The 27,758-nt window shown below is 43.4% G+C and overlaps 1 protein-coding gene across 2 annotated transcripts in view; it reads right to left on the reverse strand.

Annotated features, from left to right (window-relative positions):
• cnksr1 (connector enhancer of kinase suppressor of Ras 1) overlaps positions 1-27,758 on the reverse strand; it is a 91,619-nt gene that overhangs the window by 29,124 nt on the left and 34,737 nt on the right. For both annotated transcript variants that reach the window (XM_063033807.1, XM_063033808.1), the window contains 4 exons: positions 26,157-26,344; positions 16,481-16,659; positions 8,088-8,118; positions 5,533-5,705 (listed from right to left, as the gene is read on the reverse strand). In XM_063033807.1, coding sequence (XP_062889877.1) covers positions 5,533-5,705; positions 8,088-8,118; positions 16,481-16,659; positions 26,157-26,344 — 571 coding nt within the window. The remainder of the gene's footprint in view (positions 1-5,532; positions 5,706-8,087; positions 8,119-16,480; positions 16,660-26,156; positions 26,345-27,758) is intronic.

Genomic DNA, 27,758 nt, shown 5'->3' on the forward strand with positions numbered 1-27,758 from the left:
TGTACTTGCACAATTTGTTGTCTTTTGCACAATGGAGATGTTTGTCCATCTTAGCTGTGTGCAGGTTTTCATTGATATTTACTGCGAATGCCCACAAGAAAATGAATCTTAGAGTGGTATATGGTGACATATGTATTTTTTTGAACTTTGCATTTTGGGGCATGCAAGCCCATACACTCCTACCCATCCGTTTTCCTGGCTCTAGGAATACAATGATCATTATCAGATTTATAAGGGAGCTGCATTTGTCAAATTATTCAAAGTCCAAAAGTTCAAAGTTGAAATAAATGTATTATCAGAGTACATATATGACACCATATACAACCCTGAAATTCATTTCCTTGTGGGCATAATCAATAAATCCATAATAGAATAATAACCATAATAGAATCAATGAAAGACCACACCAGCTTGGGTGTTCAACCAGCGTGCAAAAGACAATACACTATGCCAATACAAAAAGAAAGAAATAATAATAAATATATAAGCAATAAATATCAAGAATTTGAGATGAGGAGACCATGAAAGTAAATCCATTAGTTTTGGGAACATTTCAATGATGAGGCAAGTGAAATTGAGTGAATTTGGTTGAAGAGCCTGATGGTTGAGGGGTAGTAACTGTTCCCGAAACTCCTGTACCTTCTTCCTGATGGCAGCAGTGAGAAGAGAGCATGTCCCAGGTGGTGGGGCGTCCCTGATGGTGGATACTCCTTTCCCACAACAGTGTTTCATGTAGATGAGTGCAATGGTGGGGAGGGCTTTACTTGTGACGGACTGGGCCATATCCACAACCTTTTGTAGGATTTTCTGTTCAAGGGCGTTGGTGTTTCCATACCAGGCTTTGATGCAGCCAGTCAATATACTCTCCACCACATATCTATAGAAGTTAGTCAACGTTTTAGATGTCATACCAAATCTTTGCACACTTGTGAAGAAGTGGAGGTGCTGCCGTGCTTTCTTCATAATTGCACTTACGTGCTGGGCCAGAACAGTTCCTCTGAAATAATAACATCGAGGAATTTAAAGTTGCTGATTCTCCCCACCACTGATTCTCCAGTGAGGACTAGCTCATGGACCTCTGGTTTCCTCCTCCTGAAGTCAATAATCAGCTCCTTGGTCTTGCTGACACTGAGTGAGAGGTTGTTGTTGTGGCACTACTGAGACAGATTTTCAATCTCCCTCCTATGTGCTGATTCATCACCACCTTTGATTCAGCCTACGACAGTGGTGTATTCAGCAAACTTGAATATGACATTGGAACTGCGCTTAGCCTCGCAGTCACAAGTGTAACGCCAGCAGAGCAGGGGGCTAAGTCCACAGCCTTGCGGTGCGCCTGTGCTGATGGAGATTGTGGAGGAGATGTTGTTGCCAATCTGAACTGACTGGGGTCTGCAAGTGAGGAATGTGAGGATCCAATTGCACAAGAAGGTATTGAGGCCCAGGTCTTGGAGGTTATTGGTCAGTTTTAAGGAAATGATGGTATTGAATGCTGAGCAGTAGTCAATGAAGAGCATCTTGATGTATGCATCCTTGCTGTCCAGATGTACCAGGGTTGTATGAAGAGCCAGTGAGATAGCATCTGCTGTGGACCTGTCGCTCCGGTAGGGAAATTGGAGCGGATCCAAGTTACATCTCAGGCAGAAGTTGATATGCTTCATCACCAATTTCTCAAAACACTTCATCACTGTGGATGTAAGTGCTGCTAAGGCAGGTTTCCATGTTCTTCTTAGGCACCGGTATAATTGAAGCCTGCTTGAATCAGGTGGCTACCTCAGACTGCCGAGGTGAGAGGTTAAAGATCTCAGTGAGCACGCCAGCCAGGTGGTCAGCATAGGTCCTTAAGCCTTGCCCAGGGACCCAGACTGGGCCGGATGCTTTTCGTGGGTTCACCTAGCGGAAGGCTGCTCACACATTGGCCTCAGAGACTGAAATCACAGGATCATCGGGGGCTGTGGGACCTTGTGATGGTCTCTCCATGTGTTTTTTTTAAAATCACTAATTTTTTATTGCAACACCAACAAATTACATTCAATACAACCAGTTGCCAATTACATTTTGACTGTTTAACCCAGCCACCCCCCAACCTTCATCACCATACCCCCTCCACCCCTCATCCTCTTCCTCATCCCCACCCCTCCCTCCTCCAGCCCTCTCCCCCCCCACCCCTCTCCCCTCCGCCAACCAACTGAATAGTAGTGCATACACAGACAGAGAATTCCTATTTTAACAGAAGATCTTTTAAGTTAGGTATCAAATTTGTCCACATTAAGATTGTGTTTGGTTGTGCATCATTTACTCTTGCTGATGGAAGTTCCAGGTAAGAAATGACCAAAAAGCTCTGAAGCCAGTGAGTATTTGAAATATCATGGGGAGGTTTCCAACACTGGACTACAATCTTCTTAGCTGCAGTCACGCCTACCAGCCAGACTTTGCGTGTTTTTTCCGTAAGGGAAAGGTGGGAGTCATCATTTAGAAGATGTACAGTGGGGACCATTGGTAATTGTACCCCCGTTAGTTCTGTAAGAGTACTGATAGCCTTCCCCCACAAAACCAAAAACCCCTGGATATTCCCATTCAACATGTATAAAAGAGCCAACGGTTCTGTGGGGGCAAAATGAGCAACGTCTCTCCATGTTTTGATGGTCAAACCAAGAAAAGAAGGTATTGAGCTCATCTGGAAGTGAAGCCTATGTCGCCTGACTAAACTTTATAAGAGGTGATAGTATTCGAGCCTTGACAGGACTGTCAAGCATTTTTTGTTGATTCAAGTTTAGTCCAGGATTGCCACTTTATCCCTGAGATGGCTTTCTGGAGATCGTACCTGGATCTCTTGTAACTTTCTTGGTCACTAGACGTGAATGCCTCTGACCTGGCCCTCAGCGGTCTGCGGATCTCATGGTTCATCCAGGGGTTCTGGCTGGGGAAGACTGTGAATGATATTGTGGTGGACACACTCATGTACAGCTGTTTTAATAAAGCCCACTATGACCACGGTGCATTCATTCAGCTGTCCAGGGGGGTCCTTCAACATGGCCCAGTCCACAGACTCAGAGCAATCCCCTGGCCGCTCCTCCGCCTCCTGTGACCAGCTCTTTGTTGCCCTAATCTCCGGAGCTTTGCCCTTTAGCCTCTGCCTGCTGCGCTTTCTCATTGAAGTTTGTTGATTCAGTTTCTTATTCTTACACAAGGTTTGCTTACTTATAAAGCAGTGCTCGAGAGATAATCTGAAAGATGATCGTCTTCCCTGTATGTAAATACAGTTTCACCCAGGCCCCTCCTTGGCTCAAAGATTCAGCTTCATTCACATCTTTAGACCTGAAAACCAACTCAGAGAGTCCCTGTGGCAATGCGGATTTAATAACAAGTCGAATTATATGGAAATAAATACTGAACTTAGGCAGCACAGACTCAATCTGTTTTTTTTTAGAAATAAACCACTTAAAGTTCGGCAGAAATTAATGAGTGGGAGGTTGGAAGTCCAAGTTCTGCACAGATTGTAGCTCCTGAATGAGTCACATGCTATACTTGAACTGGGAACTGAAAATTGATTTTAACTGTTGGCTGACTTTGAGATCTAAACACAAATCATCTAGGCCAGGCTTTACAAAAAGGTTATTTTTGTTTGAAGTGATATCTTCTGGATTAAGCATTAACTAGAGGGCCTCGGGTTCATGTAAAAGATTCCACAGCATTATTTCCCAAGAAGAGGAACAGGAAAATTATCCTCAGTAGTAGCGGCAGTAGCACAATCACTTGAGTCGAGCATGATATCCTCCTGAGGCAAGGGTTCCCAGCCTGGGATGCACGGACCCTTGGTCCATGGCATAAAAATATCGGTAACAAATAGGTAAGGAGTTGTCTATTGGCAGGTCCTCAGGTGGCTGTAGAGGCTGGTCCAGGTTCCACATACTTCACTGCAGCGTGGGCGAGTAAGTGGAGAGTGTGGTTGCTGGTTGGGGCCTTTGGTTCTTCAGTCTCTCCTTTTCTTCACACTTTGGGTGAAGAAGGTCAGCACCTTTGAACTCCTTGGTGTCATCATTACAGAGGATCCGCCCGGGGCCAAGCATGTCAGTGCAATTACGAAGAAAGCACGGCAGCGCCTCTACTTCCCTGGGAGTTTGCGAAGATTCGGCACGACATCTAAAACTTTGACAAACTTCTATAGATGTGTAGTGGGGAGTATATTGACTGGCAGCATCACCGCCTGGTATGGAAACACCAATGCCCTTGAATGGAAAATCCTACAAAAAGTAGTGGATACGGCCCAGTCCTTCACAGGTAAAGCCCTTCCCACCACTGAGCACATCTACAAGGAGTGTTCTCGCAGGAAAGTGGCCTCAATAATCAGGGAGTCCACCAGCCAGGACATGCTCTCTTCTCTCTGCGGCCATCAGGAAGAAAGCGCAGGAGCCTCAGAACTCACTCCACCCATTTAGGAACAGTTAACCACCCTTCAAACATCAGGCTCTTGAACCAAACTCAACTTCACTCACCTTCACTTGCCCCATCACTGAATTGTTCCCACAGTCTAGGGACTTACTTTAAAAGACTCATCTCACATTCTCGATATTTATTGTTTATTTATTTATTTTTTTCTTTCTTTTATACTTGCACAATCTGTTGTCTTTTACGTGCTGCTTGTCAGACTTTCATTGATTTTATTACTCTATTATGGATTTATTGAGTATGCCCACAAGAAAATGAATTTCAGGTTTGTATATGGTGACATATATGTACTTTCATAATAAATTTACGTTTTGAATTTTGAACTTCTGCAGCTGTCGCTTGTTCTCTGCGGCATGGCGAAGTTCGTTCTCAGGTAGCAGATTCTGATTTTTAAGATGTACTGCTGAATTTCTTCAGGCTGATTTTGATGTTAATTTTGAAGCATTTTGTTTGGCAAGAGAAATGCTTCAAAGAAAAATAGGGCCAGTATTTACTACTCAATCACTGTTATGAGAATAACTTATTGAGACATTGTTACGTCACTGTTTAAGGATATTACTTTATGCAAGTTGGTTGCCTCATTGCTTACAACTGCAGAATGACAGCATCGTGGTTAGCACAACATTTTACAGTGCTAACCACCCGGGTTCAATTCCCACCACTGTCTGTAAGGGGTTTGTACGCTCTCCCCGAGACCGTGTGGGTTTCCTCTGGGTGCTCTGGTTTCCTCCCACATTCCGAGGATGTATGGGTTAGTAGGCTAATTAGTCACATGGGTGTAACTGAGCGTCACCAGCTCATCTAGCAGAAGTGCTATATGTCTAAATCTAAAATCTAAACTGAAAATACTTTCCAAAAGGATTCAGTTGACTGTTAAACATTCTGCGATATCCTGAGGTCCATGAAGTGTCTTCTAAATAAAGGGTTCTTTTTCCTTTGGGTAAAAGGGCCATATATGTGGCAAGGCAGATGTCTGGCTGTTGTAATCAGACACTGTTTGTTCTAGTTTAGGATAGAAGATTTGGCTACCCATAAATCAGCACTGGAGTCTGTTCCGCAGAAGCAACTGATCTCTCAGGCACTCACGTTTTCACTGTTGTACCAGTACAGGGTGTGGCCCTTCAGGATAAACCAGCAGCGCTTCCACTTCTGGCTCATGAACCTCGTGTGCTCCTTCTTTCTCCAAAGCCAGCCATAGCATTCGCCCAGACCAAGGTCCCTGCAAGAGATCCGTCTACGGCTCAGTGCAGTTGCTACCCCTGTGATCATAGAGAGAGAGAAAAAAAATCAGGGACGTTCCTGTTAGAAGACTGACACAACATACTGAACTCTGACCCCGCCAGAACTGTAATGACAGCCACTCCTATTGGCACTATAAAGGACAGGTGAATCTGTGGAAGATAAACTGGTGAGGACAAGGACAGGGGTTTGTCTCTGTGTTCCTTTTCCATCAATTGCAAACCTGGTCTAGCACCAACATCCCAGAATTTCACTAGTCCATTTGTAAGGATGCTTTTGAGGTTCCATTCATCAATAATATTGAGGGTTTGCACCCAGGACACTTTTAGAGTCATAGAAAAGTACAGCACAGAAACATCTACTCAATGCCGAACCATTTAAACTGCCTACTCCCATCGACCTGCACCTGGACCACAGCCATCCACGTACTTATCTTTGCCCTGACAACCTTCAATATACCTTACAACTGTGTTTAGCATGGACGATAATGATCCATCAGTTGAAAGAGATTAATCAGCAAGTGATTATCAGGAAGTCTCCTTCTTACATTTCACCTGAGAGTCTTACATGCTTCTGAAGTCAGAGTCGGCTTCTCGTAATAACCGTCTCCAGAACCTACCCCCATGCTCTCTCTCTAATCTTCCTTCCCTCAGCATCCAAGTTCACAATGGGAAATGTCAGTCTGCTCAATCAGTACCACGATCAGAGTCGGAATCAGGTTTATCATCAGTGGCATGTGCCGTGAAATTTGTTAACCCAGCAGCAGCAGTTCATGCAATATATAATATAGAAGAGAAATAAATAAATCAATTACAATACATGTATATTGAATAGATTAAAAATCGTGCAAGAACAGACTTTTTTAATATAAAGTGAGATAGTGTTCACTGGTTCAATGTCCATTTAGGAATCGGATGGCAGAGGGGAAGAAGCTGTTCCTGAATCACTGAGTGTGTGCCTTCAGTCTTCTGTACCTCCTACCTGATGGTAACAGTGAGAAAAGGGCATGTTCTGGGTGCTGGGGGTCCTTAACAATAGAAGCTGCCTTTCTGAGACACCGCTCCCTGAAGATGTCCTGGGTACTTTGTAGGCTAGTGGCCAAGATGGAGCTGACTAGATTTACAACCCTCCGCAGCTTCTTTTGGTCCAGTGCAGTAGCCTCTCACGCCGCCATACCAGACAGTGATGCAGCCTGTCTGAATGCTCTCCAAGGTATATACTAAATGAATGCTAACATTGCACTTGCTTTCCTTACCACTGACTCAACCTGCACAATTTGCGTTTTCTCAATGACGTGTGCGGTGCTGTACTGTCTGTTCCTGGTTAACAATATCCAACTCATGGACACCCTTAGAAACGAATCAGCTCCCATGGTATTAATAAAGTCAAAAGTCCCAATTATACACTTCTTCCCGAGCAACACACATCAAATGCTGGAGGAACTCAGCAGGTCAGGCAGCATCTATGGGAAAGAGTGAACAGTCGACGTGTTGGGCCAAGACCCTCCATCAGGACTAGAAAGGAAGGGGGAAGATGCCTGAATTAAACAGTGTGGGGGAGGGGAAGGAGGCTACCTGGAAGCTGATAGGTGAAGCCAGGTGTGTGGCAAAGGTCAAGGGGTGGAGAAGAAAGAATCTTGCTCTATTCCCCACTCTGGCCTTTTACGTCTTCTCACCTGCCTATCACCTTCCCGAGTCCCCTCTTCCCTCCTTTTCTCCTATGGTCCACTCTCCTCTTCTATCAGACTCTTTCTTCTCCAGCCCTTGACCTTTCCCATCCACCTGGCTTCACCTCTCACCTTCCAGCCTGTCCTCCTTCCCTTCGCCACACCATTTAATTCAGGCATCTTCCCCCGACCCCCTATCCTCTCAGTCCTGATGGAGGGTCTCAGCCTGAAACATTGACTGTTTACTCTTTCCCCTAGACGCTGTGTGACCTGCTGAGTTCCTCCAGCATTTTGTGTGTGTTGCTCCAGATTTCCAGCATCTGCAGGCTTTTGCACATTTAACATTTATTCCTACAATGGAGGATCTAGTTTCCTCTCTCTCCTTCCGTCTCAGGTAATTGTTCTTTCTTATCATTTTTATGTGCTGTTGACGCCATTCGTTGCAATACTGTGCAGGTGAGGTTACCATCTTGAGAAATTTTTGTGTATTTTTTGATTTATGGATGTCTGTAGAAATGGAACTAGTAGTTACCTGGAGACAGCCTGTAGCATGGTTAGGCAGTACAGCCAACACCACAAGAGGGAGTCCATCATCCACCATTTTGGGTTTCCTTACAATTAAGTACAGTGTTGTCAAGGGTGGCTGAGTTCATGGGCTCTTTTTCCTGAATTAGTGACATGGGTTAAAGTTCTAGGTGTTAAGAGCTTCAGAAGGAAAAAAATAACTTTTACTCACCCTTTTTCTTCCTTCTGTTGCGTAATTGGACCTGAAACAAATTACATTTATGAAAACAGTTGCAACAGCCTTGATTGTGATATATCAACTCGAAAGTGCTGCACCGGGTCACTAGCATTCCCAGTTGTACAGCTGATAGATTTTTTTACCCCTTGCCTCAGTTTCAGATGTATACAGTAATGCGGTGCAGAAGCTACGATAGCCAGTCAATCCCAGGGAGGGCAGCACTGAGCAGATCTGCAGAGGACTCAGTCAGACAGGACATTAACAGCATGAACCACTAATAAGATCACAAGACATGGGAGAAGAATTCAGGTCACCCAGTCCATCGAGTCTGCTCCGCCACTTGATGATGGCTGATCTATTTTCCTTCTCAATTTCACTCTCCTGTCTTCTCCCCATAACCTTTAACACCCTTATACATCAAGAACCTAATCAACCTCTGCTTTAAATATAATCAAATACTTGGGCTCCACAGCAGTCCGTGGAGATGAACTCCCCAGATTCACCACCCTCTGGCTAAAGAAATTCCACCTCATCTCCATTCTAAAGGGATGACCTTCTATTCTGAGGCTGTGTCCTCTGGTCTAGACTCACTCACTATATGAAACATCCTCTCCACTTCCACTCTATCTAGGCCTTTCCATTTTCAATAGGCTCATTCTTTTAAATTCCAATGAGTACAGGCCCCCCCCCCCTATACATTATCCCTTTCATTCCTGGAATCATTCTTGAGAACCTCCTTCGATCCTTTTCAAGGTCAGCAAATCTTTTCTTAGATAAATCTGCTCACAATACTTCAGGTGTGCTCTGACCAATGCTTTATAAAACCTCAGTATTACATGCTTATTTTGCATTCTAGCCCTCTCGAAATGAATGATAACATTCCATTGGCCTTCCTTACCACTGAGTCAACCTGCAAGTTAACCTATAAGGAATCCTACATGAAGACTCCCAAGTCCCTTGCACCTCTGATGTTTGAATTTTCTCCCTGATTGAAAAGTAGGCTGCGCCTTTATTCCTTCTCCCAAAGTGCATGACCACACACTTCCCTACACTATATTCCTTCTGCCACTTCATTGCCCATTCGCCTAATCTGTCCAAGTCCTTCTGCAGCCTCTCTGCTTCCTCAGCACTACCTGCCCCTCCACCTATCTCATATCATCTGCAAACTTGGCCAGAAAGACATTAATTCTGTCATACAAATTATTGACATTGTGAGAAGAAGTGATCCCAATACTGGCCGTTGCAGCTCACTGCTAGTCACCGGCAGCCAACCAGAATAGGCCCCCTTTAGTCCCACTGTTTGCCTCCTACCAGTCAACCAATCTTCTATCCCATCTTTCCTGTAATACAGTGGGCTCCTATTTTGTTAAGCAGCCTCATGTGCAGCACCTAGTCAAAGGCCTTCTGAAAATCCAAGGAAACAACATCCACTGACTCTCCTTGGTCTATTCTGCTGGTTATTTCTTCAAACAATTCCAACAGATTTGAAAGGCAAGATTTCCCCTTAAGGAAACCATGCAGACTTTGCCCCATCTTATCATGTGCCTCCAAGTACCCTGAGACCTCATCCTTAGTAATAGACTCTAACATTTTTCCAACCACTGAAGTCATGCTAACTGGCCTATAATTTCCTTCCTTCTGCCTCCCTCCATTTTGAAAGAGTGTGGTGACATTTGCAATTTTCCAGTCCTCTGGAGCCATCCCAGAACTAGCCATTCCTGAAAAATCATTACTAAAGCCTCCATCTGGGGTGCATTCCATCTGGCCCAGGTGACTTATCAACTTTCAGACCTTTCAGCTTCCGAAACACCTTCTCCTTAGTAATAGCAACGACACTCAACTTCAGTCCCCTGACACTCTTTGCATTTCTAGCATACTGCTAGTGTCTTCCATAGTGAAGACTGATGCAAAATACTCATTAAATTCTTCTGCCATTTCTTTGTCTCCCATTGCTACCTCTCCAGTGTCATTTCCCAGCAGTTTGATGTCTATTTTCGCCTCTCTTTTACTCTTTATATATCTGAAAAAAAAACTTTTGGTACCCCCTTTGATATTACTGGCTAACTTACCTTCATATTTAATCTTTTCTCCCCTTCTGGCTTTTTTAGTTGCCATCTGCTGGTTTTTAAAAGCTTCCCAATCCACTAACTTCCCATTATTTTTTGCTCTATTATATGTCCTCTCTTTTGCTTTTATGCCGTCTTTGACTTCCCTTGTCAGCCACGGTTGTTTTATCCTTCCTTTAGAATACTTCTTCATCTTTGGGATGCACCTATCCTGCATCTTTTGGATTGCACCCAGGAACTCCAGTCATTGCTGATCTGCCGTCATCCCTACTAGTGTCCCCTTCCAATCAACTTTGGCCAGCTCCTCTCTCATGCCTCTGTAGTTCCCCTAAATTCTAAATTCTAAAGGGATTGGACAGCCTAGATGCAGGAAGATTGTTCCCGATGTTGGGGAAGTCCAGAACGAGGGTTCACAGTTTGAGGATAAAGGGGAAGCCTTTTAGGACTGAGATTAGGAAAAACTTCTTCACACAGAGAGTGGTGAATCTGTGGAATTCTCTGCCACAGGAAACAGTTGAGGCCAGTTCATTGGCTATATTTAAGAGGGAGTTAGATATGACCCTTGTGGCTACGGGGATCAGGGGGTATGGAGGGAAGGCTGGTGCAGGGTTCTGAGTTGGATGATCAGCCATGATCATAATAAATGGCGGTGCAGGCTCGAAGGGCCGAATGGCCTACTCCTGCACCTATTTTCTATGTTTCTATGTTTTCTATGTTATTCCACTGTAATATCAGATTTTAGCTTCCCCCTCTCAAACTGCAGTGTGAATTCTATTATGGTTACAGGTGTCTCCCGCTTTTCGAACGTTCGCTTTACGAAACCTCACTGTTATGAAAGACCTACATTAGTACCCTGTTTTCGCTAACAGAAGTTTTTTTCACTGTTACGAAAAAAGCAGCGTGCGAAAAATGGCGACGTGCGGGGAAAAAGTAGCGCGCACCCCGAACAGCCAAGCTCCTCCCCCAGAACTGCATTCTAGCCGCCATTGCTTAAACACATGCTTTATCTCGATTTATTTTGTGCATCCATTGGCAAGATGAGTTCGAAGGTATCGGAGAAGCATAAAAGAGCTCATAAGGGTGTTACACTTAGCTTAAAACTAGACATAATTAACATTTTGATCGTGGTGAACGAAGTAAGGACATTGTCCGTGCGTTGAACTTGCCTGCATCCACCATTCGCACTATTTATACGCAGAGAGAAAAAACCTTGCAAGCTGCTAATGTTACTGTTGGTTCTGCTCGTAGCAAAGTGGTCTCTCTTACTCGGCATCCAGTAATGGATAAAATGGAAAGTCTATTGCTTGAGTGGATTGATGGGTGTACAAAACGTGGTGTTCCTTTAAGTTATCTTACACTTAAGGAGATATCAGTCAGCTTTTTTAATCTGAAACAGAAAGCACTGGCTGAAAGTGGAATTTAAAGGTAGTCACGGGTGGTTTGATCGGTTTCTGAGGCGAGGGCAGCTTCATAGTTTAACGTTTACTGGACAGAGTGCTTCGGCTGATACTGAAGCTGCTGAAGGTTTCCCAGCAGAACTAAAGAAAATATTTACAGAAGGTGGTTATTCATATAAGCAAGTGTTTAACTGTGACGAAACTGCAATTTATTAGAAAAAAATGCTGAGTAAGACATTTATTTTGAAGGAAGAAAAGCAGGCTAAGGGACACAAGGCATCGAAGGACAGGTTTATCCTAATGCCTATTATTAACGCCACTAAGCCTCTACTAGTGTACCATTCAGAAAATCCGAGGACACTTAAAGGCGTTGATAAGAAAACACTTCCCGTTGTGTTCCGTTCACATCCAAGCAGTTGGAACACCCAAGTGCTTTTTTCTGAGTACATGAGCAGATACGTTAGTCCTTCTGTTGAAAAATACTGTAGAGAAAATAACCTCGATAATAGGTGTCTTGTGATTGTCGATAATTGTGCTGCTCATCCGCCTGGCATTACCGAGTATGGCGGTAACATTCGTGTTGTGTTCTTACCGCTGAATACGACGTTGTTGCTGCAGCCGTGCGACCAAGGCCTAATAGCCACAATTAAGGCTTACTATACGCAAAATGTGATGCGTTTTATTGTAAGTGCTATTGACAGAGAGGGCAACTCCGGAGCACCTTGGCGAGAGATCTGGAAAGATTACAATATTAAACTGGCAATCGCCAACATTGGAGATGCTTTCGATAGGCTAACAGTCTCGCTGAGAAATGGCGTTTGGAGGAAACTATGTCCCGAAGCAGTGAACGACTTTAAAGGCTTCGAACCATCAACAATAAATACGACAATAGTGAGCTTGGCTAAGGAGGCTGGGTTTGTGGAAGTTGACGAAGATGATGTTGAAGAGGTTTTGGCATCCCATGACCAAGAATTGACAGATGAAGAGCTGATGCAATTGCAAGAGGAAAGGATAACAATCGAAACCGAACGCAGTAGCGAAAATGAAGTCGTCCAGGGACTGAACGTGAAGCAGTTGCGTGAGATTTTCGCTGCGATTGATAGCGCTGCAATGATTGCAGAAAAGTATGACTTTAATTTTGAAAGGGCATGTAGGTTTAGGGCAGGTTGCAGTATGTTTTGAGTGCTTACAAAGAACTGTATGATCTAAAAATGCGCGAGGCTCAGCAGTCAAGTATACTGTCGTTTTTCAAGCCTTGCACATCAGCCATAGCAGATGACGAACCTTGAACTTCGACATTGAGGCAGGCAGACATAGAAGAAGATGGCTTGGCTGCCCTATTGGAAATGGACTACGATGAGATGACACCCCAGTCTCCTCTACCTCCCACCATCCCAATTTCCGATGACTCAGCCTATCCCGATCCCGATTCCCGTAAGTGAAACTACAGTGTACATACATTATTTCTACTTTATATAGGTTGTGTATTTTTGTGTTTAGTATGATTTGTTATTTGGTTTGATTTGGCAGCCTCATAGCTTAAAGGTTACTGGAGAGAGTGCTTCTGCTGACAGCGCCTGTGTTGACAGTGCCTTCCGCCGAGAGCGCATGCGTGAGATTTTTGCTGCGCTAGACTGTGCTTCAATGATTGCAAAAAGTATTTCTACTTTATATAGGCTGTGTATTTATCATATCATTCCTGCTTTTACTATATGTTACTGTTATTTTAGGTTTTATGTGTTATTTGGCATGATTTGGTAGGTTATTTTTTGGGTCTGGAAACGCTCAAAAATTTTTCCCATATTAATAAATGGTAATTGCTTCTTCACTTTACGACATTTTGGCTTACGAACCATTTCAGTGGAACGCTCTACCTTCAAATGGCGGGGAAAACCTGTACTTGTTCTTAAGTTAAGATCACTTACCTTCAGCTGCCTAATCAAATCCGGTTCATTACACACACAGCACCCAGTCCAGAACTGCCTTTCCCCTAGTGGGCTCATAGGAGCAGAATTTAGTTCATTCAGCCCCTTCAGCCTGCTCCACTATTCGATCAGGACCCATTTATTTTCCCCCTCAAACCCATTCTCCTGCTGTCTCCCCGTAACTTCAACGCCCTTACAAATCAAGAACTTATCAAGAACTTTATAAGCAGAGGAGAAGATGGCGGCGCAACGCAGCGCACGTAGCCTCTCCGGTGAAATGATATCGTATTTGTAAGTAGGACGCCATGCACAATCCTGATTTGATGGAGACGGACATGAGAAGCAGAGGAACACCTGGAGAAATTTCTGAAATGCCTGGTTCACTGCTGCTGCTACTGTGCGATCGAGAATCTCCGGAGGGAAGGCCCCAACATCCCCGGCTTTGCCTGCTGCTGGCGACCGAGGCTGAGGTTGAAGCGTTCGGCAGAGATGGTGCTCGGTACTCAGTGTCGGAGGGCTGATCAGAGCTCGAAGTTTTCGGACGACTCAGAGTCGGACTGTGGTCAGGCATGGCAGGGAGAGTTTTCTTCCTTCTCCCATCTGCGTGAGATGTGGGACTTTCGAGAGACTTTGAACTTTTCTTACTGTGCCCATGGCCTGTTCTTCATCAAGTTATGGTATTGTTGCACTGTTGTAACTATACGTTATAATTATGTGGTTTTGTTACTTTTTCAGTCTTGGTCTGTCCTGTGTTTCTGTGATATCACACCGGAGGAATATTGTATCATTTCTTAATGCATGCATTACTAAATGACAATAAAAGAGGACTGCGTGTCCTCATAATCTAAAAAAACTATACCCAGCCTCCACAGCAGTCTGTGACAATCATTTCCACAGATTCATCAGCCTCTGACTTCAGAAATTTCCCCTCATCTCTGTTCTGCAGAGACGCCCTTCTATTCTACACTCTCCCCCTGCTGGAAACATCCTCTCCACATCCACTCTATCCAGGCCTTTCAATATTTGATATGCATCAATGAGAGGATTCCACCTCCCCACACCCCCTCATTCTTCTAAACCCCAGCAATGGAGGCCCAGAGCCACCAAAAGCTCCTCGTGTGTACACCCTTTCTTTTCTGGAATCACTCCTGTAAACCTGTGGAAGTCATTAATAGAAAGGAAGGTGAGGTAAGTGGCTGGACTACCTACAAATTTGAGGGGGTTACAGTACTATATAAATCAGAAGTATTCAGGAAAGAGTGATTTGAATCTCAAACTCCATAAAGTTTTTCCTCTAGATAAAAGTACGACGAACTGTACTTTAGAAGAGTGGGTGAGCACATCTCCATTCTCATTCAGAATGATTTGTATTATCCAAAACAAAATGGTCTATTTGTTTGACATTGCATTCATCCCCTTAAAAGTTCACTTCATCAAACAACAAGATACTGTGGCTACAATTACACCGGAATAATTCAGCTTTTGTGTTATTGGTGCTGCATTACATTTCAGTTCAGTCCTGGATCTTTTCCAGGTCCTGCTGCATGTAGACATGAACTGCTTTTTGCAATGAACTGCAAGTGGGACGATCGAAAAACATCGCCATTTCTAGGAATTCTTGATGTTGGCATTGGGTAATACCCCAATGTTGAGCTTTTTCATAATTTTCCATAAGGCAAGTTCCATTTTGGTTGACCTACCCAAGTTTCTACCCAAAATCTCACAGTACTGGGCAAGTCAAACCAGAGCAGGATTTATTCTTTGAATCGTAGGGCAATAGGGAGTGCAATGGAACAGCGAGACTTAGGAGTACAAGTGCAAAAATCATTGAAGACAACATCGCAGGTAGACAGGGTAGTGGAAAAGGTGCTTAGAAGGTTGGTCTTCATTAGTCAGGGCAGGATCGCTCTGCTGCCGGAGAGGGGAGCCTGTGTGGCTGTGACTGTGCCCACAGGATGTTACCAAGGTTTTCTGCATTGATAGATATGGATATGGACTATGGAAAATTGTCTGTTTTTCAGTCTTATAGTTTATAAAAAAAATTTCTATGTTTTCGCTCATTCTTTCATGATTTTTTTGTGCGAGAAGGAGGAGTTAGAGGGCGATGTTTTTGTGTTTCGTGCGGGGGAGGTGGGGTTTGAGGGTTGATGATCGTGTTACTGTTCCTTTTGGTGCGGTGGGGGGGATTAGTTTGCTGTTTCTCTCTGGACTGACTTCCACGTTTTTTCTTGGTTTCGTAGTTATCTGGAGAAGGAGAATCTCAGCGTTGTATACTGCATATATACTTTGATAATAATTGAACCTTTCGACCAAGTATTGGAGTTGGAGCATTTAAATGCTGATGTACACGTTACTGGTTATAGCACACTGCACTAGAAGTACAGACTTGGTCACACTATTGTAGGAAAGGCATGGTTAACTTGGAAAGAGTGCAGAAATGATTTATGAGGATGTTACCAGGACTAGATGACTTGAATTATAGGGAGAGATTGGCCAGGATAGATGTTTATTCCTTGGAATGAGGGACAACCACACACAAGTGTTTAAAATCACAAGAGGCCAAGATAAGATGGACAGTAACAGTCTTTTCTCCAGGGGATAGATTTAGGGTGAGAGAAGAAAAATTTAAAAGGAAACTGAGGAGGCAACTTTTTCACGCAGAGGATGATGAGAATTTGGAATGATCTGACAAAGCAGATATGATAGTAACATTTGAGAAACATTTGGGTAGGTACTTGGAGGGGAGGGGACTAGAGGGACACAGGATAAATGTAAGAAACTGGGACTAGCTGGTGGATAAGATGGTTGGCATGGAGATTGTGGGCTGAAGGGCCTGTGCTCTCTAAATAATAAGACCATAAGATATAGAACCAGTCGGCCCATCGAGTCTGCTCCACCATTTCACCATGGCCGATCCATTTTCCCTGTCAGCCCTAATCTCCTGCCTTCTCCCCGTATCCCTTCACGGCCCTGATGCCTCAGGAGAAGCTGGTACTCACTGATCTCGCATCATCTGCTAATGGTGATGTTGCCATTGCTTCTTGCTTGCGATCGTATTTCATTCTATCCTCAACTTTATGAGGATCTGTCATCCCTGGAGACGGGGAAGCTGGTGGATCACCAGAAACAAACTGCTCTTTTTCATCAGATATTTGACTTGCTACCTCCATGTGCTCATCTGCAAAACCAAAACACAGCGTGTAAATAACAGAGAAAGCACGCTCAGACCTGCTGCACTACATGATCAAATACATACTCCATTACATAAATTACTGAAGTTCTCACGGAAGAGGTTGTATGGAACAGGAGAGATATGCTCTGCAATGCCATTCTGCAATACTTATTAGGGCCAAGTCGTTAAAGAGCCAAAGTTAAATTTATTATCAAATGAAAAGGTTCACGTACAGGGAGGTGCAATAAAATACTCATAGCAGCACAAGAAATATATATCATGCACATTTTTTATGACAAAGAACACAATTAGAACAAAAAAATATATTTTATTGCAAAGCTGTTATAGTTTTGCTAAGCTCTAGTGATTAGGATTGTGGTAATTGGTTCATAAACGGAAAGGCTAAAGGGAAGGAGCAGTTATTGAACCTGGTGGTGTGGGACTTCAGGCTTCTGTATGTCCTGCCTGATGGGAGCTACCTGAATGGACGATTTTTGATGATGGATGTTGCCTTCCTGAGGCAGCACCTCTTGTATATAATACTGATGGCAATGACATCCCTGCATGATGTGTACAACATTCCTATGTCTTTGTCTGGGAGGTGGATTGGAGACACGTCTCTACCAAAGGAGGTGTGAGGATCTCCTTCCCTCCACTGGCCTGCAGATCACCCTTTGAGCGAGGTGCGACACTTGCTTAGCCTCCCGCCTCACCCCATCCCCACTGATCAGGGCCACGTGAAGCCAAGAGAGCCAGTTGTATGAGCAGCTGGTGCACAACACAAGTCCTGGTTATGCGACCACTGACGCCAGGCAGACAATCACTGAAGGATATTGATAATGGCTGAGGTCACCCCTCTTGAGACACTGCCCAAAAGGTGGCAATGGCAAACCACTTCTGTAGAAAAATTTGCCAAGAACAATCATGGTTAAAGACCATGATTGCCCACGTCATACGGCACAGCAAATTATGAGCGAAGGGTACCGTTTTTAAAACCTGTCTAATGCTGCCTTTACTGGGAAACAAGGATTCATTTGATAGTAATTATAGTTGAAGGAGCAGCTTCAATATTTCAGGTACATATGCAGCACAGTCTCAAGGTCAGAGAATAAAATAAGCTTTTCCTTTTACAAGCAACACACAAAAGTTGCTGGTGAACGCAGCAGGCCAGGCAGCATCTCAGGGAAGAGGTACAATCGACGTTTCAGGCTGAGACCCTTCGTCAGGACTAACTGAAAGAAGAGATAGTAAGAGATTTGGAAGTGGGAGGGGGAGGGGGAGATCCAAAATGATAGGAGAAGACAGGAGTGGGAGGGATGGAGCCAAGAGCTGGACAGGTGATTGGTAAAAGTTGATTCATTCCCATCTGTTATTTATTTATTTTTTATTATTAATTTTTTTCTCTCTCCTTTTTCTCCCTCTGTCCCTCTCACTATACTCCTTGCCCATCCTCTGGTTTTTTTCCCCCCTCCCCCTTGTCTTTCTCCCTGGGCCTCCTGTCCCATGATCGTCTCATATCCCTGTTATCAATCAACTGTCCAGCTCTCGGCTCCATCCCTCCCCCTCCTGTCTTCTCCTATCATTTTGGATCTCCCCCTCCCCCTCCCACTTTCAAATCTCTTACTAACTCTTCCTTCAGTTAGTCCTGACGAAGGGTCTCGGCCCGAAACGTCGACTGTACCTCTTCCTAGAGATGCTGCCTGGCCTGCTGCGTTCACCAGCAACTTTGATGTGTGTTGCTTGAATTTCCAGCATCTGCAGAATTCCTGTTGTTGTGTTTTCCTTTTACAACGTTGGCACATTAATATCAGAATTGTAAAGATTGTACATTAATTGAAATATATCTACCTGTGGTAATATTTTCACTTTTGGCAATTAGGGGAAGGTGAAAGTCTACTCGTACACAGTGGTCACACAGACCACGTACAGAGTGGGTGCTCCGAGAAAGATGATCGCCTGTATTGATGCATTGTACACGGAAGGGTGAATGAAGCAAACAAAAACAGTCAAGTAATCTTCAGGAAAAGATAACAGGTCCATATGAAAGACCTCAGCTAGCAATATTTATTTACCTAACACTACATTTTAATATCCTATATCTACAGGTCACTTCAGCGCTTATTGACGTCCGGAAAGTATTATTCAATTTGTTCAGATGTGAACAAAAACAACAAATATAAAGAGGAAGTTGTTTTCCTACAACTGTTGTCTCTTGAAAGGTAGCTTTGAAAGGGTTTAATTAGTCTTGAGTGGCTTTGCAGGGTTTTTGTTATATATCCCTGCACTTCAGCAAATCTACAAGGTTAGCAAATAAAGTGAATCAATCAAGCGTGACAAACACTTTGGAAATATGAGCAATTAAAGAAAAACTGTGCATGCACATCAGATCCAAGATTGTCAATGATATGATATATTTTACACTGCGCTTTGACATTGTGCATATAGTTAATACACTTTAAACACAGGACTTTTATATCTCAGCAAGCCACAGCATGTCAACAGAGAAAGGATTAGAAACTGTACTCTGCCTGATAAAGGTGCTTTTGAGAAGTGCTATTTGGTGGACTCACGCCAAATTAGTGAATGGTGCCTTAATCATTGCCCAAAAATGCCTTTCATCTGTTAGTTCTTCCCTTTAGAGAAAGGATTGGGGAAAGGGCTTGGTGAGGTGGCTAAGGACTTGGCGGAGGGAAACACAAAGACAAATACTTGATAAACAGTCAGCATCTTTGACTTCCTGATAACAAACCAGGTGAGATCAAGCATCTTTAGCAGGCTTCATGGTAGCGCAGTGGTTAGCGCGATGCTATTACAGCTCACGACATCCCAGAGCTCACCGTTCAATTCCACTGTCCTCTGAGAGGAGGGTGTACCTCCACCCTGTGGAATATGTGGGTTCTCTCCGAGAGCACCAGTTTCTTCCCACAGCCCAACCATGTACCAGTTAGTAGGTTAATTGGTCATTGTAAACTGGGCTAGGGTTAAGTAGGTGGGCTGCTGGGCTCCTGGGCTCGTTGGGCTGGACGGCCCTTGTCTGTGGTGTTATCTCTAAATAAAATGAATAAATAAATGAATAAAACAATTGTTGAAGCAGGCCTCAGCTCCTTAGCAAAGCTTGCTTCGGCATGTGAGGCCTTTTGTAAGAGTGACGTGCACAAAAGAACAGAGTGAAATAATGCTTTTAAGGAACAAATAAACAAAGGAGATTAAAAAAAATAAAGGAGGCTTTCATGTAAAAACACGGAGACAGTGATTTAATGCGTGAAACTGGTCTGCCATTCAATGTGATCATAGATGGTCTATGAACAAATTTCTCCTTGCCCTATGCTTTTCTCTTTCAATATTTTTATTAATATTGTATAAATTTCATAAATACAAATACAAAATTCATAAGGATACAAGTAATATGAATTACATTACATTTAAATCACAGTAATATGATCACAGTATCCCATATTCCAAATCAATCATGTAGAAAAAAAAGATTGAATTATTAAATGAAATAAAATAAAATAATAGTATTTTATTTAAAGAAAATGTACCCCCACTACCAAAATGAGCTGGTTGCTAAAAATAAGAGGAGAAAAAAAATACCTGACCATATAATATTATAATAATAATGGCTCAAATCCATACTTTAATAACAGTTCAATGATTATGAAAATAACTCAGAGAGGGTCCCCATAACATTAGAAAATCATGTTTAGAATCAGAAATCAACAATGAATCCTCTCTAGATCAAGGCACAATATAACATCAGATAGCCATTGAACATGAGTGGTCAGGACGGCCTCCTTTCACTTGAGCAAGATTGCCCTCCTGGCCGTAAGAGACATAAAGGCCAATATCGGCAAATTAGATGGCTTCAGTTTTGTAGCACTATCCTCAACAATACCAAACATGACAGTCGAAGGATTGGGCTTAAAACTAACATTGAAAAGCCCTATGCTTTATGTTGTATGCTTTTTAATAATTTTGGTTAACAAAAACTAACATAATTTGATTGAAAACACGAGAAATTCTGCAAATGCTAGAAATCCAAAACAACACACACAAAATGCAGGAGGAACTCAGCAGATCAAGCACCAACTATGGAAATGAACAAACAGTCGACGTTTCAGGCTGAGACCTTTCCTCAGGAAGGACTGAATATTCATAACCAGCCTAACCTCAGTTGTCTTTAGGAGAAGCCAGTGTTTGTATTTGGAGGCTTTGTAATAACAGGACCCCTGAAAAAATATCGCTCTAATTTTTAAGTTACAGCCACAAGTCCTTGACTCCTGGACCAAATGGAAATAGTTTTCTCTGTTGTGAGAGTAAGAAGGCAGCAGGAGGGGAGGAAGAAGTACGAGGTAGTGGGTGAAAGGTGAAGTTGGGAGAGCAGGAGGAGTGAAGTGAAGAGCTGGGAAGTCGATTGGTGCAAGAGATAAAGAGTTGGAGGAGGGGGAATCTGATAGGAGAGGATAGAGGGCCATGGAGAAAAGGGAAGAGGGAAGAGCGCCAGAAGGAGGTGATGGGCAGGTAAGGTGATATGGTGAGGGAGAGAGAGGGAGGAGGGGGGAGAGAGGGAGAGAGGGGGAGAGGGGGGAAGGGAGGAGAGGGGAGGAGAGGGGAGAGGGGAGGGGGGAGAGGGGGAACGGTGAGGGAGAAAGTGAAGCTCTTTACTTCATCCCTCCCCCCCCTCCCGGTTTCACCTATCACCTACTACCTTGTACTTTTTCCTCCCCTCCCCCACCTTCTTACTCTGACTCCTCATCTCTTTTTTTCCAATCCCAATGATAGGTCTTGGCCCGAAATGTCGAGTGCTTACTCTTTTCATAGAGGCTGCCTGGCCCACTGAGTTCCTCCAGCATTTCGTGTGCGTTACTTTGATTTCCAGCATCTGCAGATTTTCAATCGTCAATAAAGACAGGCTGGATTTAAGGTGAGATGTAACAGATGACTGAGTATACACACCCTGAAAGAGCAGTAGACACAAATTTAGTACAATTCTGCAAAAAGTAATTCCATTATATACTTGAAAAGCTGAAATGTGCAGGGCTACGAGAAAGGGCAGAGGAGTGGGAGTAATTGTAAAGAACCATCAAAGGCATGATAGATTAAATTGCCTCCGTACAAAACCCTTTTATGAATCATTGACTGTCAGAGTCTTTGGCCCACCTAACTTCATCTGCCTTTTGAGGGCTTTCCCTTTGATCACAAGGCCAGGACTGATGTGCTACCTGCACGCGGTTCAACACTCCCATTGACAACCGGAAAGCAGCCTCCTCAAGCTTGCAGCAAAAGTTAAATAATATTCTACTCAGCCTAACGAGCAACAGATACCTGTCAGAGTCCACAAGTACCATTCTCACAACTCCTTAAGTATTAAAATAGCTATGAGAATAAAGAACTAAGGAGCTGGTTACTGACTACAGAGGGATGAAATCGGGAGCTCCATAAGCTAGTCCTCCTTAGTGGATTAGAGCTGGAGAAAGTAAGAAACTTTAAATTCCTTTGCATTATCCTATCAGAGGACCTGTCCTAGGACCAGCACATAGGTGCCATTTCAAAGAGATCACAGCAGTGGTATGGAGAGCACAGCCTGGTATGGAAACGCCAAGAGTGAAACTGCCTACAAAAAGTAGTAGATATAGCCCAACCCATCACAGAAAAAGCATTTCCCTCCGCTGAACACATCTACAAGGAACACTGTCGCAAAGAAACAGCATCCACCACTTAGGACATGCTCCCTTCTTGCTGCTGCATCGGGAAGGAGATACAGGAGCCTTAGCTCCCACACTATTTATTTGAGTTACTGTCACCTTCTTGTCAGCTTGAACCAGTCTGGCCATTCTCCTCCGACCCCCCTCACTAACAAGACATTTTCGCCCATCGAACTGTCACTTACCAGATGTTTTCTGTTTTTTGAACCATTCTGCCTAAACTCTAGAGATTGTTATGCATGTTCTGAGATACTCAAACCACCCCATCTGGCACCAATAATCACTCCACAGTCAAAATCCCTTAGATCACATTTCTTATCCATTCTGATGCTCGGTCTGAACAACTGAACCGCTCGACCATGTCTGCATGCTTTTATACATTGAATTACTGCCTGACGATTGGCTGATTAGATATTTACATAACAGGCAGGTATACCTAATAAAGTGGCCAATGAGTATATGTTGGAGCTTTATAAAAATCTGGTTTAGCTGTATCTGGAGTATTGCAACACCATGTCTACACTCTTTCCTCATACCCAATGATGTCATTTGTACCTTGAAATCTTTACTAAAATATATTCAGTGTCTTTTATGGCCGAGAGTTCCACAGGTTCCCAACCCTCTGAAGAAAGGAATTTTTCCTCACCCCAGTCCTTAGGGAACAAACCTTTGTTCTAGACCACATTTGACTCTTATAATCGATCTCTTATCTTTCAACGAACCTATTCTGCTCAAATCTATTCTGTTCAAACCTATTCTGCTCAAATCCACCTATTCTGCTCAAATCTGTATCGAACTCCATCAGTTCCAAATAGTGATCACTGTGTTTAAAACTTTCCTCAGATCTCTGTTGTTCTGAGATCTTTTAAAACTCTCTCTGATGCAGAGTACTGCCTTACAAGATATGTGGTCAAGAGCAAAATCAACACTTTGCTATGAGAAAAACCATGCTACAAGATCTGAAACACAAGACTCCATCTATCAAAAGAGCTACCCAAGTATCCACAATAATTATGATGCAGCATTAGAAAACACTGGTTAGGCCACACCTGGAATATTGCATTTGATTCTGGTCGGCCCGTTATAGTAAAGATGTGGAGGGTTTGGAGGGAATTTAATGAGATCTGATCTATATCCTGCTATATTCCTTGGCAATTTTCTAGACTGGGGTTCCCAATTTGGCATCGATGGACCCTTTAGTTAACAGTAGGAGTCCATGGCATAAAAAAAGGTTGGGAACCCCTGGTCTAGACTATCAACAGCACCACCAACTCTCAGATTGTCTGCGAAATTACTACCCACATTTGTATCCAAGTTATTTATTTATATAGCAAGAAGGTTCAGAAGAGGTTTACCAAGATGCCACATGGATTAGAGGGCATGTGCTACAAGGAGAGATTGGACAGAATTTGATTGTTTCCTTTGGAGTGGAAGAGGATGAATGGAGTCCCTACAGAAGTTCATAAGATTATAGAGTGGACAGTTGGTATATTTTTCCAGGGTTGAAATGTCCAGTACTGGAGAGCATGCATTAAGCCAAGAGGGGGCTAAGCTCAAAGGAGATGTCTGTGCTTTCTAACACAGGGAATGGTGTCTGCCTTGAATGGACGGCCAAGGGTGGTAGTGGAGGCAAATACGATAGAGGTATTTAAAATTCTCTTACGTAGGCTCTTGAAAGTGCACAGAATGGAGGGGTATGGACATTGCCCAGGCAGAAGAGGTTAGTTTAGTTAGGTGTTTAATTACTGGTGAGTAAGTTTGGCACAATATTGTGTGCCAAACGGCCTGTTCTTACGTTCTGTATCTCAAAAGCACATCACACAAACCAATCTTCCATCCGTGGACTCACTTTACACTGCACACTGTCAGAGCAGTGCTGCCAGGATAATCAAGGACACGACCCACCCAGCCAACACACTTTTCGTCCCTCTTCCCTCCGGGAGAAGGCTCAGGAGCTTGAAGACTCGTACGGCCAGATTTGGGAACAGCTTCTTTCCAACTGTGATAAGAGTGCTGAACGGATCCTGACCCGGATCTGGGCCATACCCTCCAAATATCCGGACCTGCCTCTCGGTTTTTTTGCACTACCTTACTTTCCATTTTTCTATTTTCTATTTATGATTTATAATTTAAATTTTTAATATCTACTAATTTTAACTATTTTAATATTTTTAATATTTAATATTTGTAATCCAGGGAGTGTGAAGCGCAGAATCAAATATCGCTGTGATGATTGTACGTTCTAGTACCAACTGTTTGGTGACAATAAAGTATAAAGTATAAGTAACACTGAGGTTAAATGAACATTGTAGACATTGTGTCTAAATTCTCTGAAAAAGTCAATGGCCAGATTATACTGGAAGTATCGCATTAAATTAGTTACCATGTAGCAACCATAATTATAAAATCTTTATAAGCAGTGTAACAAGGCAACAAAATAGAATGTAATTTCCTGGATTCATGATCCAGAGATAAATCTAGAAAAAAAAATGTTTTCATGTACTACCAGGTTGTCACAACAAAACTAATCTGGTTTACCACCGCCTGTAGGAAAGTTGTTGTCTCAGTAGCTTGGACCATTCAGGACTGTCACCGGAGAAGGCCAAGCAAGGCACTCAGTTATATCAATAATTTTATCAGCAACTACTTCACCAACAACTTCTCAAGGGTAATTGGAGACGGATAATTAATGCTGCCCTTGCCATTGATGCCATATCTCATGAATGAACAAAAAGTAACATTTATTCCATTGCTTTCCATTAATTACCATGGTAACAAGAATGGAGTTTATGTATTCAAATTATGATATCGATATACAGAAGTTTCTTTTAAAGAATGCATTAACTGTATGACTCACCGTTTCTAAGCGACCCAAACCACAATCTTTTCAGCTAACAAAATTTCAGTTGCTCAGACTGTGCAGAAGTTTGTCTATGCCACTTTTGCACTCATTGCCAGTGTAGTCAGCTGGCTGTAGGCCTCGCATGCTTTGCAGTTCAGAATCTAATTTTACAGCATGCTGCAAACACGCCCGCAGGTCACTCTAAAGGCTGGACGTCTCCTCTCATTGTGTGCATGCATCTGTGTGTAGATGTACGGTACTGTGCAAGATTCTTACCCTTCAGATCCATTTTAAACCTCTTCCTTCCCTACCATGGGACATCCCTACCATGCAAAAGAGAGTCTGGCTCTCCACCTTATTAATGCCTCTCAATTATATAAAGTATTGCGCAAAAGTCTTGGGTATTTTATATATATATATACACACACACACATACACCTAGGGTATCTACGACTTTGGCACAGTACTGTATTTGTCAACACGGAGCAGAAAACAAATTTATAAATCCAGCAGGAGAAAGGGATCTTGGGAATGTTGAGGGTGGAGCATTGTGGGAGGGGTGTGGGACAGAAGGCAGAGGAGTGCCAGGGTGGGGTGGGGGTGACATGGGTGCAGACACACCCAGCCCTAAGACACCAGGCAAGGTGATTTGATTCCAAACAACTGGTTTATTGATCATTACAGAATGTCTCCCTGGTGCTTCCTGCTCCCTTCCCCTTTTCCCAATCATGATTCTCCCCTCCCTGCCCCCTTCCCACCCTCAGTCCACAATAGAGACCCTTATCAGAATCAGATTTATCATCACGCACATATGTCATGAAATCTGTTTTTTTTTGCAGCAGTACAGTGCAATACATAAAATTACTACAGTGCTGTGCAGAAGTCTTAGACACCAGCTATACATACTATATGTGCCTAGGACTTTTGCCCAGTACTGTACAAGAACTCATCCTTACCCTTGTTGTGGGTCATTTCTGGCTGCAAGCAATCTCCTTCTCCAGCTTCAATCACAGACTCAGTTTTGGGGCCAGAGTCAGTCTGCACAGACTGAAACTCATTCATGTGGAGTGTGTTGGTTTCAGAAGCACTGAAGTCATCCTGTGCAACCTGCTGGACCCCCATCTTATCCTCTCTCTGAGAATAACTGGAATTGAAAAAAAAAAAGAAAATTGTTTTTGCTGCCTCTGCTGTAATTTTGGATAGTTACCTTCTGTATGGCCATGCTCTCCGCAGTTATTTTAAGGAACATGAAGCAACTTGGGCTTTTTAATCTCACTGGGAGAAAACATTTAGTTGGAAGGCTGCCGGCACTGAATATGAGATCATGCAATCAAACAGCAAGGAAGCTCCGAGGTGCTTATTGGGCCTTTCACTGTGTTTTAAGATAAACTGGAGTTGGTAATGCAGAATACTGCAAGTCCGGTTCACTGGTTTATTGGTGAGACTGATGGCGGGGGAGCCGTGCAGCCTCCGTTGTAGCGCAGACTAGGCGGTGTTGCCTGTCGCAGCTGGTTCAGAGAAGGAACGCTGGGGGAAGTGTGGCGCAGCATCCATACCGCGCTGGGGCTGGCCTCTCCCATCAGTGCTGCCTTCCAACGTTCGCTCGGTGGAAGACGGGACAGATTGCGTTCGACTGCAGACTGCTGCAGGCCTTTCCTTGCTGACAACAGCCACAGATTCATGGACTTGGGTTATATTTTGCGTGACTGTATGTTGACTGCTGTCTTATATGTGCTACGTGTGCTTTGTGCCGTGTATGACTGTTGGTATTGTGTTTTGCACCTTGGCCTCGGAGGAATGCTGTTTCGTTTGGCGGTATTCATGTATGGTTGAACGATAATTAGCTTTGAACATAAGCTTGAGCTTGAATGAGAGCCTTCACTTGGATATTAATGCACCCAGGACTAGGATTGAAATGGCCCGCCAGAACACAATAAGACCATTAGATACACAAGCAGAATTAGGCCATTTGGCCCATCTAGTCTGCTCCATCATTTCATCATGGCTGATCCATTTTCCCCCTCAGCCCCAGTCTCCTGTTTTCTCCCCGTATCCCTTCATTCCCTGACCAATCAAGAATCAATCAACCTCTGTCTTAAATATACTCAATGACTTGGCCTCCACGGCTGCCTGTGGCAACAAATTCCACAGAGTCACCAACCACTGACTAAAGACATTCTTCCTCATCTCCATTCTAAATCTGTGTCACTCTATTCTGAGTCTGGTTTTAGACTCTCTCACCATAGGAAACATCTTCTCCAGATACGCTCTATCAAGGCCTTTCAACATTTGATAGATAGTAGTCAACAGCTACATGTGGTGGATGGGCGCGATACCAGTTGGTGTCTTGCTTGCGGGTCAATCAAAGATGCTGCACCATAAACATTGTCTGTGTCTGATTCTGCATTTCTATATATTCATATTGATCATGTAAAATCCCACTTCAAACAACTGTAAGTGAAAGATCAATTGCAGTCTTGGGCCACCCCTCCCCCCCACAAAACTACACTTGTTAAGAATATTTTATTTTCCTATTACACTGGACAACAAATTTTTTC

The sequence above is a fragment of the Mobula hypostoma genome, chromosome 26 (assembly GCF_963921235.1).
Source record: "Mobula hypostoma chromosome 26, sMobHyp1.1, whole genome shotgun sequence".
In the NCBI taxonomy this organism is placed as follows: Eukaryota; Metazoa; Chordata; class Chondrichthyes; order Myliobatiformes; family Myliobatidae; genus Mobula; species Mobula hypostoma.